Genomic DNA, 18,445 nt, shown 5'->3' with positions numbered 1-18,445 from the left:
AAGGTCACCAGCCACTGCAGCCCTGAGATCTGTAGGGCTAGCTCATGGTGACACAAAGTGGCCCCCTTCTGCTCCATGCCCCTCAAGCCTCCCGTGCTTCCTAGTATGGTGAACATTCCTTTCAGTTCTCCTGAAAGTGCACTTTTTTCACATCCTTGACCTCCACACTCTAGCCTGTGCAGTCGAGGTGGGGTAGGAGTGGGGTAGGGTTGGGGGAAAGGCCTTGTTTGCCTCGTGCTGTTCCAGATGATCTTTGGTGAGCAGAGTGGCTGAAAGCGCGGACTGTGCACCCAGGTGTTGGATGCTGGCCTTCACTTCTCTGTGTGAGAGTCTGGGCAGGTGACACAGCCACTTTGAGCCCCAGTGTCTTCATAGTCTGGTGAGTGTGATGAGCACTGCCTTCCTCCCAGGGCTGTCTTAAGTTTTAGGTGAGTCGATACACTCAGTGTTTGATAGGGTGCCTGGAACGCAGGAGTGTGAACATCATGTTAGCTGCCACTACTGTCTTCCCCACTCCTGATAATATTCAGAGATAATGAGATTGAGTTGTAGATGCTCTAAATTTAAACTCAAATCGAAGTTAAGTTACTCTGGTCCTCTGTTTCCATGTCTGTGCTGTTTCTAGGTTCCTACTGGCAGTTGAGGATGCAGTACTTTGCATTTCTCTGGGCTGCACACTCCAGACTCCAAGCAGGACTTAGTGTGCTGTTGGGTACTGTAAGGAGAGCACTCTGGCCAGTCCTACCTCCCGCCCCATTCCCCCTGCCCTGGTGCCTGAGAAGCAGAGCATCTCCATGGTAACAGCAGCAGCTGGTCCCTAGATAAGAGGAGCGGGAGCTTGGCTGCTGCAGCCACTACAGAGGAGCTCAGCAGGCCAGGCCAGGCTTGGTGTGTGCTTTCCCAGTCATCTGTAGCCCTCAGCTCAGCACCTGTGTGGATTGGTGAGCCCTTTATATTTTTAATCCTGGGAACTTTTGTGGTGGGAAAACAAGTTTCACTAAGTATCTGCTTCATTAAGTGTGGCACTTGGTGTTGGGGTTATGCTAGGTGGAGGCTAGATGGGACAGAAAAGTCACCACTTACCCATGACTTTTCCTGATGGGGTGGGGAACAGAGCTGTGTGAGAGCCCACATCCTCAGGCGGGATGCTGAGTGTACCATCATGCTCCGTGCTCGGCAGTGTGTCCATGTGCTCACAAAGCATGGTGGCACGTCCAGCTCCCAGGGTGTCTGCCTGCCTGCCACCAGCCCTCTACTCTGCTTCAAGTCACCAGTACTTTTTGGGGTGTGCCGAAGATAGAGGTTTTCTAAGCAAACAAATGTAGTTTTTAAAATGTGGAGCTTTAGGACTTGAATTCCACAGCAGATCATGGCTGGGGGTTAGTAACAGGATACTATGCTGTGCTGTGTACTTTTAAGGTTGTGTGTGGTTTTTTTTTTCTTGGTTACATAAAGCTAGATCTGAATGCTTTGGGACTAGTCTTTTGAATATGGTACAGCTAAAATAAGTGTCAATTGTTCCCGAGAACCAGCCATAACTATCTTCCCAAGTCAGGAATTAGGAGTTGTTGATGTCTCATGGTTTTTCTGACTTATCAGCCCCGTAGAAGACTGGCAGCAGGGGAGGGGCGTATTGAGACAATAAGTTAGGACGCCCAGGGGTTTCAGTCACAGGGGTAGAGGACTGAGAGGGAAAAGCAGGCAATGGCATCTATGGAGACAACATGTGCTAAGTCCTAACCAGTGCCAAGAAGGCTTTGTGTTACCAGTGCTCTCAACAGCACTGAAAAATAGTCACAGGACCTCATTTACAGACATGAGATTTAGGAAAGGAACACAGTGCTCTCCTGCATGCGCCCAGCTAGAGAGGGGGACCAGTGACAGTGTGCTTATAGCACCCAAGCCTGGTGTCAGGGAGGGATGGCCTGCCATGAGTCACATTCCCAGAAGTGAAAATATATGATTCTCAGATCCAGTGGTCTGAAAAAATACTGCACCTGGACCAGCTTCAGACCTCAAACTGAACTGCAGAGATCATTAGTACTCTTATCTGATTGACATAGTACCTAGCCCGGGCTGGTGGGGGTTGGGCTCAGCCCAATGCACTAAGGTTTGCTAAGGCATGTCGGCCATTCTGCAGCTGGCTGGGCTGCACCTCCTGGGCAGGTGACCAGTTCCTGAACCCTCTCAGTTCTTATAGTCCAAAGGTGTGGCCTTTGTCATTAGCAAGGGTAGGTGGGGCTGTGGTTTATAGATCTTTCTCAGTGGTGCTCGCATTTTCAAGCGTCTATAGAAAGAAAGGCTTCTCCCCTTATGGAAAGGGAGGCAGAAGGAAGCTGCTGGAGTTTAGCAGCTGGATCCTGACAGCCTTCATCCTTACCATTATACCTCTAAGCCTCCCCTTCCAGGGATGTGTTCCTCCACCTCCCACCCCCAAACAACAGCCACCAGAAAAGCAGTTCATGCCACAATTTAATTATTCTCTAATCGCAAAATCAAAGTAACTGAGAAAATGGGTTTGTGGTCGTGTTGTCCAACAGAAAGTCATTTGGTAGCAAAGCCTGAGCCTGGGTCTTGAGGAGCTGTGGCTGCCCTTGAGCTGTGGCCACTGCAGCTCTCTGAGAACCCTTGTGGGTATTACCTAATGGACACGTCCTGTCCTGATTTCCACAGAGAATTTGGCTTTCTGCTCACAAGGAAAGGTGGGAAATCCAAGTCCCAGGGGATCGAGCATGCTGAGGCCTCAAATCCTTGTACAAGAGACTTTATGCCCCACCACACACATACAGAGATCCCCTGTCAGCCAGAACCTCTGAGGGTCTTAGGTTGGGATCTGAAGCCCTGGAAGACAACTGGTCTTGGTAGCCCCTGAATTACAGAGAACTGCTAAAAGCCATGACCAAAAGCCTTCCCTGGGTATCAAGATGAGACCAGGATTCCTTCAGGACATTTTGGCTGGGGATCAGGAACAGGAAGCAGAAGTATCTCATTTCTTGGTTCAAGAATTAGATGATGGGCCGGGAATTTGGCCTAGTGGTCAGTGTTTGCCTAGTATGCACGAAGATCCACGTTTGATTCCTTGGTATCACATACATAGAAAAAGGCAGAAGAGGTGCTGTGGCTCAAATGGTAGCGCTCTAGCCTTGAGAAAGTCCAAGGATAGTGCTCAATCCCTGAGCTCAAGCCCAGGATTAGGAAAAAAAAGAATAATAATTAGATGAGCTCATGGTCATACCATGGTCCACTCCTAAAAAGCACCCATTCTACTGAGCTCAGTGGCTCACATCTGTAATCCCAGCTTCTCAGGAGACTGAGGTCTGAGAATTGTGGTTCAAAGCCAACCCAGGTTGGAAAGTCTGTGAAACTCTCATTTCTAACTAGCCACCAAAAAGCTGGAAGTGGATTTGTAGATCAAGGAAATGGTAGCATGCTGGCCTTGAAATGCTAAGGAACAGTGCCCATTCTCTAAATTCAAGTATCAGGACCAGCATGAGACAGAGAGGAGCGGGGGGGAACCTTTTCCTCCAACATGGCAACAGTAAATAGGGCAGAATCCAGGTTCTTCTAGAACCAGTGCACACTGGAAGGTGCTGGCAAAGATTCCTGAAGTAATACCAGATCCACATCTTCTGCCTGCCCTATGGTTGTGATGAAAAACCACCAGGTGTGGGCATTGCCTCTCAGCCTCTGGCAAATAATCTTCTCAGTTCCCCAGCACCCTCTTTGGATGGGCTGTCTCCTCCATGGGTGACAGGAGCTGCTCTGGAAGGAAGCAAATGTCAGTACTGTGATGAGTCACTAGTTGCCATAGCTCATTCAGAGCCACCAACGCATGCATGGAGCCAGTCCTGAAACAATTTATCAGCTGGGGCAGTCTCCTTTTCCTGCTTTACTTAGATGAGGGCTGACCCGACCAGGCTCAGCATCTGGATGAAAATGAAATACTCCAACTGTTCCTAGAATTTTCCAGTCACATCTGGTTTCCACTACCCAGGCATAGCCAACACAGTGTCGCAACAGCATCAACACTGAGTCCAACATGGGGTTCTCATCCCTCACATCCGAGATGTGTCATAGTTGCTATTTCACAGACAAGAACACTGAGAGTGAGCCTGGGGAGCAGAGAGGCCCCATGGACCTGGGTGCCAGAATAAGGGGGAGCCACAAAGAAGACAGTCCTGGAAAACTTCACCACCACAGCAGTAGCTTTCTTGGAGTGGGCATGGGGATTCCATTGCATCTGGCCACTAAAAACACTCACTACTTTAAACAGCTTCATTCAGAATTCAACTGAGTCCTAGTTACAGATCTGAGATTCATCCTAGGTCTCTCAAATCCGAAACCTGGGCTCCAATTAGTTGAGCAGCTATGTATGGTGCCAGAGTGGGGGCAGGGGAAGGAAACTGCAGGATCCAGGACCGCAGATGATTGCTGTGAATCTGGTGAAGGAAAAGAAGTCTTACTGACAACCCAAAGTAGACAGGAGGGGCCTGAGTCCCATGTTGGGGAGGCAGAATCTCTGATGGATGAGTGTTACATGAACGACAGGTCAGTGTAAGTTCTGTAAACCTCAGTTTCTAGTGGGGAGAATTTTAGCATATCCATGGTAGGGGCTAAGACCACCTGGAGAAGATGGCTGGTCCTTGGGTGGCAGGTGTCATAGCTGAGACTATTGCCTTGTCTAGAGAACTCAGCACAGAGCCCACTCCTGAGTGGTGGTTGCAGAACTCAGCTGTCCACAGATACTTAGTGGCAAGGGTTGGGGGAGACCTAGCTTTGGTGGTTTGGCTGGAGGGTGGGGAGACCTAGCCACCTACCCACAGAGGCAGCATATTTCCTTTCCTGCCCCAAGAGTTGGCTCTATTTCTTCCCTCAGAACAATGGTCTGGCCGACTTAACGTCTGCTGAAGTCACTCAGTCTGTGCAGAGTGATGCTAAAAGCCAGGCTTGAGGGATCACATAATGGCCCATCTGCTGTGGGATGACCTCAGTGTGGAGGAGAGGCCTCGCTATTCCCCAGAGGCCCCTCACTCCTCAAAGACAACTGAGCCAGGCTCATGCTGGGAACAGATATTGTGGCTGCTCTGTGTGAACTCGGAAGAAGACACTCGGCTCCATCATCCTTATCATGTTCATCCACTCATCATTCCTGCTACTGCAGGGTCATCAGTCATCAGAAAGGAACTTGAGAAAGAGACTAGAGAAGATTCTCTATAAATCTCAGCTAATGCATTCAGACCTGATATGTGTCCTCTGAGATTGCCTCCTGCATCACAGGGGTGACTGAGAGCTCTGTGAAATCCAATGGATTTGTGGCCCAGGAAAGAGAAGAATCCCAGATGTCTGAATCCCTAGGTGTAAAAATCATGAGTCTCCGTAGAGACCCAGATGTTCTCCTGAAACAGACTTTAGCCCTTTTCAGGATATGAAGGTAGAAAGCAGCTGAGTCTGGAGGACAACCTGTGGGTTTTTAAAAAAATTTTAGAGTATAATTTATTAGATTGGTACAATTAACTTTGGTTCTTTGAAGATTTCAGGTTTTGAATATGACTTTAGGCCTATAAGATAAATGGTGAAAATTAAATGTGTGCAAAACTAACATTTCTAGTAGCCAGTAGAAATTATTGAAGACTTATTCTGGCAACTCATTCATTGATTCATTAATGCAGATCACCTACTTGTAAAAATAAAATAATTAATTAATTAAAAAGACCTGTGAGCAACCTATGTTTTTAAGAGACTTGAGTATCTAGATTATGATCTAGGCTCAGCTACTTAATAATATGAGATTAACTAAGGTAAACTCTGTGAGCCTCATCCTACTTTACAGAACTCAACAGAGCTGACATCTAGACACTGGTTGATTAAGACTTTTTGTGACTCTTAGGCAATTCCTTCCTAATTCAGACTCGTTAAGTATTTATGTTGAAACTCCTATAATAGGTAAATATTGACCATTTGCTACATGGTAATTACTGCTAACTATGTGTGTGTGTGTGTGTGTGTGTGTGTGTGTGTGTGTGTGTGATTTATCCATGTGAAACACATACATGTGAATTAACCCGTGTGACTGATTTTAGCTCACATCTTAAATTTAGTAGCTCTGTCTAAGAAGTAGACTTGGGAGATGGGGTTATATCGGGAGCAAAATAGTCAATTGCTTGACAAACCCATGTGTTGAACAACTAACTGTGGATGCTTGGTCAGACCTGTCTTTTATCCTCCTGCAGTGCTGGACAGGGAGAGCAGCCCCCTTCCTTCACCATGTCTACTGAGATGATGACCTCGGAGCAGGTTCAGCCACGGGATGGCCTGGAAGAGAGACGGGATAAGCTAGACCCTCGTTGCAACCACTTGGGTAAACACGTCGTTGTCAGTGTCTATCGTGGAAGTCAGAAAATCGTTTCTCTGCCATCCTGTCTGCAGTTGAGTCAGAGCCCCTGAAACCTGATAGTTCGTGCCTTCTGGTGACAGCCAGCACCAGATGGACAGGCAAATAGCCAGGGGTCTGTGGGGTCTGCCATGTAAATATTAGCTGAGAGAGGAGAGAGGTTCATCAGAATTAGCGAGAAAGGAGGCCTGGTCCTTTTCTTGGGGCATCTCATAGAGGCCCAGGAAGAGCATTTGTGAGTCATAAATGGAATACGGCAGCATATTTTGTTTCCAGTATTTTCCAGCACATTGACACCCCACGTGAAGTGCCAATAAAATATTTCAAATATCTCTCTTTGCCTATCAAGGCAGAATTTTAAATAGCCATTTTCTGCTTTATTGTCAATCTGTTTCCTTTCCAGAACTGACTTTTTGCATAACCTTTGTAATGAAAATACCAGAAACATTGCTGCCTCTACCCATTTCTAAAAATGAGACTCTCGAATTTTTGATGGATGGGCCTTCTGCATATTCATAGCCTTTGTTTATGCCGTGCCTGCTCGGTTATGGCTCTCTACTGCTCTCCCTTTTCCCAATTTCCCATCAAGATATTTTATGATCAGTATTTCTCCCAAAATGGAGGAAAGTGAGACTGAAGTAAAACCTCAGAATTGAAGCAAAAGTCTTGCTCTTTATCTGCGTGCTGACTGTTGTCATAGGTTTTGAGCCTGGCCCACTCAGACTGGCACATGTCCAGGTGCTGCCTCCAGGGATTCGGATGCCTCCAACTCATCCTAAGCAACATCCATTCATTCATTCATTCATTCAACTTCTAGTTGAACCTATCCAATGCTTATAGTACATATCATGTGGGGGTTCACATGTGTGATAAATCTAAGATAAAATCTAAGGTTTCCCTTTTCAGCCAGGCATCAAGATACATGATTCCAAGGGTCTGGGTTTAATCCTGATTCACAACCTGCCAGCAGTGCGTCCCCTCGGCTCTTCACCTGGACATTGGAAACTTAGTTTCCTCATCTGAATATTGGTGACTTGATAATAGTAGGCTGTCTTTAGAGGTGTAGTGTAAGAACTGAATGAGAGTCACTGGTTAGGAAGGATTTAGTTATGATCAAGTGATCAAGCACAGAATCTCACTGAGTCAGAAATGCAAGATGTAAAGTCCATCCCACATGCAAGATGTGAAGTCTGCCAGTACCTAAGTGGCACTCAGTCCCCCTTCCTCTTTCCTTGCATGGGCATACACCATGTAAACCAGTGCCTCACACCCCACACTATGGCAACAAAAGTTTATTAAAGTGATATGATTGGTTAAAATTATCAAAAACCCTTAGGTAAAGGGAAAATAATCAAATGTGGCTGAAGAGAATTATTCCATTTGATTGTATGTTATATATAATGATCTTTGATAATCCTGGCATGATGATGCATGGCTAAGAAGTGTTTTTGATGGTGGGGTCTTTACATATGTTATACTCTACAACAAAGGATCTCCTAGACTCAAACAGCCATGTAGACTAATAGGACCTTGAAGGCTAGAACAATTTCTTACCTGCCTTAGCATTGCTAGAATATAAAACAGGGCCTGACATATACAAGGACCTTAAATAAACATTGGTTAAATAAATCAACCAATAATGCAGATTATTTTTAGATCCATAAAACTAATGTTTTAAAGACTATTGTTTGAATATTTTCTTTCAAAGAGAGATAAGAGGGAAAAAAGAAAAAGAGACCAAAAGAGGCCAAGGCCCAGTAAGCAATTTTTGGAGTATATGAAATTATCAGATCTATCAGATGCTTTTCAAACATGAACAAATGTGTTCTTTCTCTGCCTCTATCTTTATCAGACTCTCTCACATATGCATACACACACACAAACACGTAGAGATTTAATGCTACTTTCATATTTAAGGTATTGAGAGAATATAGAAATTAGGTCAAAGTTCTCAGAATTTGCACACAAAAGTGTGAGGATTTGAACTCAGATTAATCTGGCTCCATATTAACACACTTTCAGTACTAGAATAACATTACAAGAATGTGAACAGTCTTTAATCTCCAGGAAGACTGGGGCAGAAGATGAATAGTGTCAGAGCATAGTGGGATTAGACACTGGCAGAGAGCATTGTGGACAAAAGCATCAAGACATTCCAGGGCAAGCAGTGAGCACCCTGGACCCTCAAGTTCTGATGGTCCTGAGGCAGAGGCCAGGCTTCCAGGTGGGAAGCTGAGAGAAGTGGAGATTGGCACAAGACAAAGGTCTTCCGACTTGCAAGGCCAGGGAAGCAGAGAAAAGACAAACACTGAGCAGCATGCATGAGTGTGGGTCTTCAGAGGGCACAGCTAACCACAGAAGTAAAGGCATGCAAGGAATTTATCCCAAACTTGAGGGAGATATTCAATGACCAGCGCAGTTCCTGTTGCCCCAACTGGCAATTAAGAGAACCACCTTAAAGCAAAGGAAATCAACCCATTAGGGTAATGACTCCATCAGAAATTTGCCTTAAACCATCTCAGCAGCTTACCTGGCCACACTTTTTTTTCACTGTTTTTGGTTTGTTTGTTTTTTCTTTATTGGCACTGGCGTTCAAACCCAGGACTTTGCTACTGAGCTTCATCCCAGCCCCTGACCATACTTTTATGTTTTTGGGTCCGTGAATTCTGCTAAGTTGGAGGTTTACAGAATTCTGGGTTTCTATTCAATTATGGGTACTCAAACAGAGTTATGACAATTCTGTGAAAGAACTAAAAATCAACCCTTTTCTTTTTCAGACCAAATGACCTCTGTCCTGCCATAATGTGTCATTGTAAGTCCACCCATTTGTGATAATCTCTTACTTACGTCATATTCCTTGGCTTCTTCACTTATTGTCAAAAAATCAGGTGATCTTTCAGACCAATTCATTGAGGACTGTGATCTTAGGAGGAAGCCAAGAAAGGAGAAAAATGCACAGGCCACCCTGAATGTTGATCCTGATCAGAAGAAGCCCCGGAGGAAGGACACACCTGCAGTGCATATCCCTCCCTTCATACCAGGTGAGGGACTTGGCCTTCAGATCCAGGGCCTCGCCACGGCTGCCGGGTCACACGGCTCTCCACAAACTTAACATGTTTAAATATGAGTGGCTTATTAACAAGACTGCCATGACCATATAGGGTGTTGTTTTTACCCACTGATAGTAGAAGCTAGGAAATGTTCTGTTCCAAAGCATCATTTTGAAATCCAGGCTCAACAATTCACGATGAAGAAATCACCTTGAACTTCCAAAGTACCCTGAATGCCAATATCCAGCAGTCATGATGGGGGCCAGGGTGTGGTTGTGGGAGGCTCACATATCACAGGCCTCTGATGAGCTAAAGGCAGGCCAGACAATTCCAGCCCCATGCCCAAGAGGACAGCAAAGCAGTTTGATGGACAGCAACTTGTCCTCATGGCATCCTTGGATCTTTCTATTTTTTCCTTCTCTCCTTTACTTTTAGACATTTCTATAATGTCCTTTCCAATCAGCACATTTTAGAGTGATGCAAGCCAAGTGAGACATAGATCTTTTAGATACAAAACAAAATACAGGAGTACACAGATGCAGTGGGAGTACCTTGCAAACATAACGGAGATTCATACCAAAGAACCATGGGAGCTGGTTGAGAACAGTGAATTTTGGGAAGTTTCACTGGAGAGGATGGATTTTTAAGATTACTAAATGATGGTGGATCAGAGGTAGAAGACAGGTGGGCAAAAGTGGGCAATAATCATGGCATTGGGATGGAAATGTGTGGCATGCTGCTTGCTGAGCAGCCAAAGAGGACGGGTCTTGTACATCAAAAATCCAGCTTCTGTCTCAGCCCCAACCACTACCAGCTGCAAGAAATTATGTTCACATCTTTGCTCCTCCTCCTACTCAGATTGGTGGCATGGTAGGGATTTTTGAGGATTATAGTATGGCCTCCATAAATAATATTCTTGCTGTAAGCAAACTTCTTCCATGGAAATCAGTTTGGAAAGTTGTACTGAGTGCCTTCCCTAGGTTCAGGTAAAAGTCTGTTGGGATGTAGGCCTGCTATATTAGGTAAGACCCCTGCCTCTGATTCTGCTGCTCTCTCTGTTCCCTGAACCATGCAGGTGTGATTTCAGAACATTTAATTAGAAGATACGATGTTCAAGAAAGACATCCAAAAAGCAAAAACAGTCCATCTCTTCATAATGCTGATGCCGAACAGAAGAAGCCAAGGAGAAAAGACACACCTGCCCTGCACATGTCCCCCTTGACAGCAGGTGAGAGCTGGCCTGGTGCACTCAGAGGAGGGACTTGGGGTGGTCAGGGTTTTTCCACCCCAAGGTACTGGGGCATGGCTGGGGTCTTTGCCCAACAATCTGTGTTGACCAAGTGTTCTGCCCTCATTGCTGCCAACCAGGTTTGTCTTTGAGGCCTAGTAAGGCACTGGCTCAGTGTTTTTCTGCAGACCTGGTCAAACTCCCTATGCATGTGAGAAAGGAACAGTGTTTCCTTAGGAAAGTCCATCCTCCCTACAGGCTGGCATGCATCTCATATCCTAAACCTTGCTGGTTCAGCTAAAGGGCCCTGGGTTATGAGCAAAGCAGAGGAGAGGCAGTGGAAGAGGAGAGGAAGACAGAAGAAATCCAGTGATTGATACCAATGCAGGGGAGAGGCGGGGGAGGGGGCGAGAGAGGAAGGACTGCTATCTTCACATGTGACAAGTAGAGCAAAAGCTCTTTACTCCATCCAAGTTCACATGCAAGCTGGGAAATACACATTCATATTCATGCCTAGAGATGAGACTCTGCATGAGCCTGTGTGTAGATGGATGTGCATATGTCACATGAATGGCTGTGTGGGGAGAATGGCAAGGGGAGACATGTGCTAATATTTAGTGAGACCCTACTAAATATATGGTATGTATTTACCATGGACTTGTGAAGAATTATCTGAACAGCACAACAGAATAGATATCTCCCTTTATAGCTAAAGATAGACACATACGAGATAAACCCCATGAACTGTAAAGCCCCTTTAACCCATCCATCCCTGACCAGAGAATCAGATAATCCATGCAAGAAGTTGTTAACATCAGGCAGCCATTGGTGGCTCAATAATCCCAGATACTCAAGAGATAGAAACTGGGAGGATTGTGGTTTGAAGATCTCCCAGACAAAAAGTTAGGGCGAACTTTCCTCAGTCCACAGTGAATGTGGCATTGTGCACCTGTGACTCCAGAAACGCAGAAGGAAGGCTGAAGGTAGGAGAATTGCTGTCTGAGGCTGGTGCTGAGCAAGAAACACAAGCCTATCTGGAAAAAAACAATCAGAAGTGTTAATGCAAATCAATAAGGTTTTGGCATATTGAAAGTACTCAGTGACTATCAGCACCCTCATCGTTTTCTATGCAATCTTAGACCCTAAGACTGACCAATTTCCCAGGATGAAAATTCCTGTTGGCTGCAACACTTCTCCACATAAACATAGAAACTCTCTTAATGTTGGACTCTGCGTCCTAGGAGAACAACTTCTCAGACACTGCAGTGCACAGAAAAGGGAGGGAGGGGTATTTGGACACAGATTCTAGCCAAGCCAGAATCACATGTGTGTGCAATCATAATTGTTGTCAGAGTCTGGCTTTTATTAGCACAGTAGCCGAAGTACTTCATTTCTGAAGAGCCTGTTAGTATCTAAAGATTTGGCAGTAATTGGAATGCTAGTTAAGCTGATGAGGACAGAGCTTTCGGCAGATGTTCAAAGGATGCCAGCAGTTCTAAGGACACAGAGGGGAGCCTACACACAAATGGACTCTGGAGATGAGTCCTCTCATTAACCCTTGGCAAGTAAAACCTGGATGTGGACTCTCTCTCCTCTGAATCTCTTGCTAAGCACCTTGTTGCCTAGGTTAATGAGCTGACTTGACAGTTTGCACCTGCCAGAAACGTCCCTCTGTGGGCCTCATCTCAGTCTCCATGCCAGTCCCAGGCTTGCTCCCAACTTGGCCTATGGATGCCAGAACCCCTGTCCTGGTGATTACATGGCGGAATGTTGGTTGTGACTGGCCAGATCTGGCAGACAAGGCCTGCCTACAAGGGAAAGAAGTCTCTATAAAAGAATGGTGTGTGGGGAGCACTGAGGAGAGGCATGAGCAAAATGAGTCTATGAGTCTATCTTGGGCATCACATCCCACAGGAAATACAGATTACCCTTTCTTCTCCATCTTTATCAATGAATAAAGTGAACCTCTGGTAGATTCAGCGAGCTTCACTGAATGTGAACTGCTGCTGATAGCTCACCCAAGGCGGAACTTCCTCATCCTGTGGTCTGTCTCACAGCTTTCCCACAGCTCTGCTTCTAAGAGAGCATGTCACACCAGACCCCTGCTTCCCAATCCCATCACCAACACATGGAGAAGAGAACGCGGTGATGACACAGCCACTCGAGCTCTAAGGTTCACCCAATGCAATGTATCTACAAAGTCAAGGCGTGCATAATGGTTGCCTATGTGGTCAACTTTGTGTCCACGTTTGTGTCCTTCATGGGGACACACACCTGAGTAAAGCAGGTATACCATGTTATGTTGGTTTCAGCCTTGGGCATGTTGGGCCGGCCAATGGTGAGGCTCAGCATGATGGTTAAGGAATGTGTGGTAGAGAAGCTTCTTGTCTCATCATAGCCAAGAAGCAGAGACAAGAGACAGAGAATGGGACAGAGATACCTACAGAGGCAGAGGGAGGCAGAGGTAGAGACAGAGACAGAGAAAAAGAGTTAGGGTCCCAACATCACCTTTGAGGCTACACCCCAATGACCTAACTTCCTCTCCATCAGCCCCACCTCCTAAAGTTTCTAATACTGCCCAACTGGGGACTGGGCCTTTAACAGATAAGCCTTTGATGGGCATTGAAAATCCAGATAACAGCTTCCATAGTTTTTTATTACAAAATATTAATATTAATTCTTAACTATTTTAATATAAAATACTAGCTCATTTTCCACTTCAGATCACCTCCTTTTCCCCTGTGGACAAACCATTTCACTTTTTAATATTGCCATTCAGCAGGCACCTCTGATCTTTGAAATTCCAGGACTTTCCTCCCCCAATCCCTTCCACCTTGGCCCAGATTCTCTCTGACTTCGTATTAAGGGTACCTAGAATAACTAGAATATTTACAAGGACTTGGGAATTTAAAGGCTGTCACCATTTTAATAAATGTAAGTTTAGCATACTATAAATAGCAGTTTGGGAAGGAAGAATGGAAAGTTTGGAGCTCACCATAGCTGACTGATTATTTTCACTCAGGCTAGCTTTAATAGCAAATAGAAATCCCAGCCCTTATGTAGCTGGAATAAAATATCTCCCACTGTGTTTTATAAGTGATTTATGCAGATGCCTGACTCTTAAGGTTGTTTTTCTCCCGTCAATATTAGTTATTTGGTTAAAAAAAAAATCTAAACAAACAAGGCATGGAATCAAATGATAGCTATTATAATCAACAGTTTTCATTCATTTGCTGCTGGTGAGTGGAGCTGGGGCTGTAGAACGCCCTGGCCCATCAGCTTGAGCTCTTGGTAAACTGTGTCACAGACAGAAGCCCCTGTGAGAGGAGGGGATGGAGTTGTAAAGCCTGGGTGGGGACAGAAGCGGGGGTGAAAGGGGGATGCTGGGGACTACAAGAATCACAGAGAACTGATCTCAAATCACAGTCTCCTCTCTGTCCCTATTATATATTTCATAGGATCTATAGAAGCACTCCAACCTCCTTGGCCAGCCTTGGCTGAGCTGACTAGTCCAGGAAATTATACTTAAATAAAAAGTTCAGATTCCTAATTTTCACAGATCAGTACACTTTTTAAAATATAAAGCATAGCAGCATTTTATTTTGCTTAGTAAGGACGTGAAAACATAATTGTTAACATCCTTAAAATTACATAAAAGAAGAGATGCTTTAATTCCCAAAAGAAGGAAAAAAATCATCTCAAAACAAGACTCTACACTAAACCGTAGACATCCAGCTACATTCTTCTTAAAGTGAGTGGTATGAGCTTTGTTATCTGCTGGGACTGAAAGCAGCCGAGAGCGGTCCGGAGCTTCAGCCCACTTCCCCCAGATTTTGGGAAAATGTTTTTATGTCTAATTTCCTGATCATTACCATTTCTTCTCCAAAGGACCAGACTGGGTCTTAGTGCTTGCAGGTGGGACTCCTTGCTAAGCAAGGTACATGCATCTATCTGCCTGTAGTGATGTGATCACAGTATGGTAGGGGTTAGTGTCTTTGTTTCACAGATGAAAAGTTGAGGTAAGGTAGCATCACTGGCTGAGGCAGATGTGGAGGGTGGCTAGACTGGAAGTCCAGAGCAGCTGGACTCCAAAGTCCGCAAGCTGCTAATGGTCTGGCATGGCAGCTTAGGAACAGAACTCAGAGAACAAAAGTGAAGATTGCTTCTGCCTTCCCCCCATCCTGGTTGCCCCTCCAGAATGCCCCCCTCTGGCTGCCTTTGGCTAATTCCCATAATAGTGTCCTCAATAAGCACCCCTGATCAGGCTGAACCAGCATACCTAACTCTTATACTCATTTGTGCTTATGTGCTCTCTCTCTCTCTCTCTCTCTCTCTCTCTCTCTCTCTCTCTCTCTCTCTCTCTCTCTCTCTCTCTCTCTCTCTCTCTCTCTCTCTTCTTCTTCCTCCTTCTCTTCTCTTCTCCCTTTCTCTCTTCTCTCTCCTGGAGACATTTCTGGGTTACTAGGCCCTAGTACACAGGCTGTCTAGCATTTTAATTAGTGGCATTTAATTGAAGGACCATTCTCTGTTTTACAGGTGTGACTGTACTCAGAGGGGAGAAACCTCGTGTGATCACGGAAGATGATGAAAAGGATGGGAACAAGATGGCTATTTAAAGATGTCTCCCCTGAGATCACATGTAAATAGGTTGGCTTGCTTTCCTGGGGTGACCTAGAGAAAAAATAGAGCCGCTTCTGCCCTTGTTTTGTCCTAGTCAGATCAAGACCTAGAACCCCTTCCCAGGAGATGCACTGCCACAGATCGCTGGCCATCAGCCACCATTCTCACTCCTTCTTCTTCCTTGAGTACGCTTTAGAGAAACGATGCAAGTGGAGTTTTCAGATTTCAGTTGAATGGAAACAAATCAGGAGGTAACAGGGAGAGCTCTGGTGGTCATCTGGACCCATTTATGGGGCATCAAACAGGGACGACGGCCAGGACCAACTTCATTCCTAGATGGGCTAATGGGAAGAACCTGACTTAGCAGCTTGCCTGCACACGCACACACATGTACACACACACACACACACACACACACACACACACACACACACACACACGATCACCATGCCTCTGAGAGCAGTGAGATTGTCCCATCACTTTGGAGAGCCTGGCCTTTGGCCTCACCTGTCTTATTTTGAGCACCACCTCTGGTGACATTGCCAAGACCCTATTCACAGCTGCCATCAAGGTGAACTTGAGAGTCAGCAGTGCAGCACACCACCATTGAAAGGATAGAAAGCAGAGTATGGCCTGATCCAGAAGTTCTGCAATGTGTCCATAGATTTACTTCTGGTTCTAAAAGTCAACAACTCTTCACTTTATTGCCCTGACATTTTTAAACTGTGTCACGGTGAGCCATTACTAATGACTGGTAAAAGACCAAGATTTATAATATATTTACTTTTAGAAAACTAAGGCCCACTGAAGATAATTCCAGTATTCTTGGCTTCTAGCTTAGAGACTTCATCACAGGTGTTTGGATGGACAGGGCCTGTGGTATTAGCTAGAAACAGGGCCAGCCCTGTCTTCAGCTCCTGCCCCAGCATGAAATCTATAGGTGACTCAAGAGGGGGCTATGCACACAGACCTCTGTCCCCAGGCCACAGATAGAAAGGAAGAAAGGTGGGAACATTATGAAAATGGAGGAAAGTAGATGCTACAATTGTTGTCCCTGACAGCAAGTTCTCTGTGTCCTCCCATGTCCACTCTAACAGCTTGTCTGTTGTTACACCCGCTTCATGTGCTCCCTTCACAAAGAAGGCAAGGATGCAAGATCAAGGGAATAAAGCAAGTTCATCTATGTCTGCTGTTCTGATGTCTTTCTTCTAGAAATACCCTATTGGCTTTATAATGATAAAGCACAGAGCCTATAAAAGGGACCCACAAGGTTTGCTTTGCTTTTGCTTTCTGTTTGGCCTACAGAACATTAAAAATGCTTGAGTCATCTGTTCATGTTTGATAGTTCAACCAAGAGAATTTACATAAAATTCTAGATTTCCAGCTTTTCTTGGAGAAATGTGCCAAGACTTGGTTGACTTGGGTCTTACTGTAAATCTTCCTCCCCAAGCTGGCTCTGAACACTGTTTAGAGATGGCATGCAAGTCCCCAGTGTGTCTGACACTCATCCCATTGGCCTTACCCTCCAGCCTTTGCATTTGAGCCTGGAGCCCCCCCCCCCCACCAAGCACAGACCCACATTTTATTCCTAAATGTTCCTGCTCCCTGATTGCCTCATCCACTTCCATCCTGATGAACTCCATCATAACTTTGAAGCTTTGGAGAAATAAGGCTGGACTGTTGCCTGAAGCACACAAGGAACAGCAGGCCACCATTGAATCTCCACCAACAAGTCCCCACCAAGGCTATGTGCAGAATGGGATGTGCCAACAGCAGTCATCTTAGACTAGCTGTATAATCATGGCACAGCCACAGCTTTGTGCTCATAACTGCTAACTGCTTAGAAAAGACTCCATCCTTTTGACTTTGGGGGGCCAGGTGGAAACTGATGCAGAGAAGAAGAAGAAGATAAGAATAAGAATACTTCTACTGTGAATAGGGAAGGGGGGAAACAAAATGAGGGGGGGAGGGAAATGGGGACCAAGACATGAGAAAGGGTATCAATGTTTGTGAAGTAATACACCTTCTATCTGGTGAATATAATGTAACCCTTATATTAATTACAATAAAATATATGGAAAAAAGAATACTTCTATTGTCTATTGTCTCCCTTATAGTTTGAGAATTAATGTGTGGCAAAGTCTTTGTGAGCTAAAAATGCCAATCCAACTATGACATAGGACAACCAGAAGACATCTTCAGAGCATAGCAGTCACTATGGACACACCCCCAAGGCTTGAGTTGAATTATTCACAACAGACTCACAGTATTGGAAGGGAGATGCACAGGTTTGCCTGTGCAGCCCTTATGGAAAGGCCAGCACATTCTTCTGTGGAAGATGGCTTCATGGAAGAGTCCCAGGCTCACCCAGTACCCTCAAAACAGTGAGGGGAAAAACCAGCTAACACATATCCAACACATACCCAGCTCGTAGCCAATGTACAGGCAACATATTAGCAACTCATAGCCAACACATAGCGAGTGGATAGCCAGCTCATACTCAACTCATAGCCAATACATGGCTAATGTATGGTCAACCCATAGCTAACATATAACCAACAGAGAGCTAACACATAGCCAGCTCATAGCCAACATAGAGATAGCTCACAGCTAACACATAGCCAGCTCTTAGCTAATCCTGGTCATGCCACATTTAGGCAGGGGCCAAGACTCCCTCACTGCCTTTACCTCATGTGGCCATTTTCTGGGCAGATGGATTACAGGTTCAATGATAGACCTTACCATTGCAATTATAGTTGTTCTCAGTATGTTCTGAACAACTTCTTACAACCAAACAATAGTGCTAATAAGATATTAGACGCATCATAAAGTTCCCATTCAGAAAGAAGTCTTAAAGACATCTCAACGGAAATGACAAAGCAGTTAGCCATTCAAACCTTCTAGAAGCATCTACAGGCTAAGTGAGGAGAGGAGCCACAAGATGGGAGGAAGATACTTAGCTCTCTTTCAAAAGCCCCACATAAGGCCTTCATGTGAATCCAGGTGGACTTTAAAGGCTGTTAGCCAGGAGCACACAGCTAGCTTCTCTTGCCTAATTATCACTTAGAGGGACCCAGCTGATGGAAAGGATCAATGCTATAATAAAGAACGCAAACCCAGTTTCCTTTCAAATGCAATTGAGTGTCCCCTTCCCAG

The 18,445-nt window shown here is 45.3% G+C and overlaps 1 protein-coding gene across 1 annotated transcript; it reads left to right on the top strand.

The window, feature by feature from the left end:
• The first annotated feature begins 835 nt into the window (after positions 1 to 835).
• Ppp1r17 (protein phosphatase 1 regulatory subunit 17) lies at positions 836 to 17,232 on the top strand. Its single transcript, XM_090332276.1, has 5 exons — positions 836 to 941; positions 6,231 to 6,358; positions 9,280 to 9,432; positions 10,517 to 10,669; positions 15,206 to 17,232. Exons 2-5 carry the CDS (start codon positions 6,265 to 6,267, stop codon positions 15,283 to 15,285), a joined length of 480 nt encoding a protein of 159 aa, XP_090188402.1. The 5' UTR covers positions 836 to 941; positions 6,231 to 6,264; the 3' UTR covers positions 15,286 to 17,232.
• The last annotated feature ends 1,213 nt before the right edge of the window (positions 17,233 to 18,445 follow it).

Source organism: Megascapheus bottae, chromosome 5 (genome assembly GCF_031878675.1).
Source record: "Megascapheus bottae isolate mThoBot1 chromosome 5, mThoBot2.hap1, whole genome shotgun sequence".
NCBI lineage: Eukaryota > Metazoa > Chordata > Mammalia > Rodentia > Geomyidae > Megascapheus > Megascapheus bottae.
This window is presented reverse-complemented; position numbering and strand designations above follow the sequence as displayed.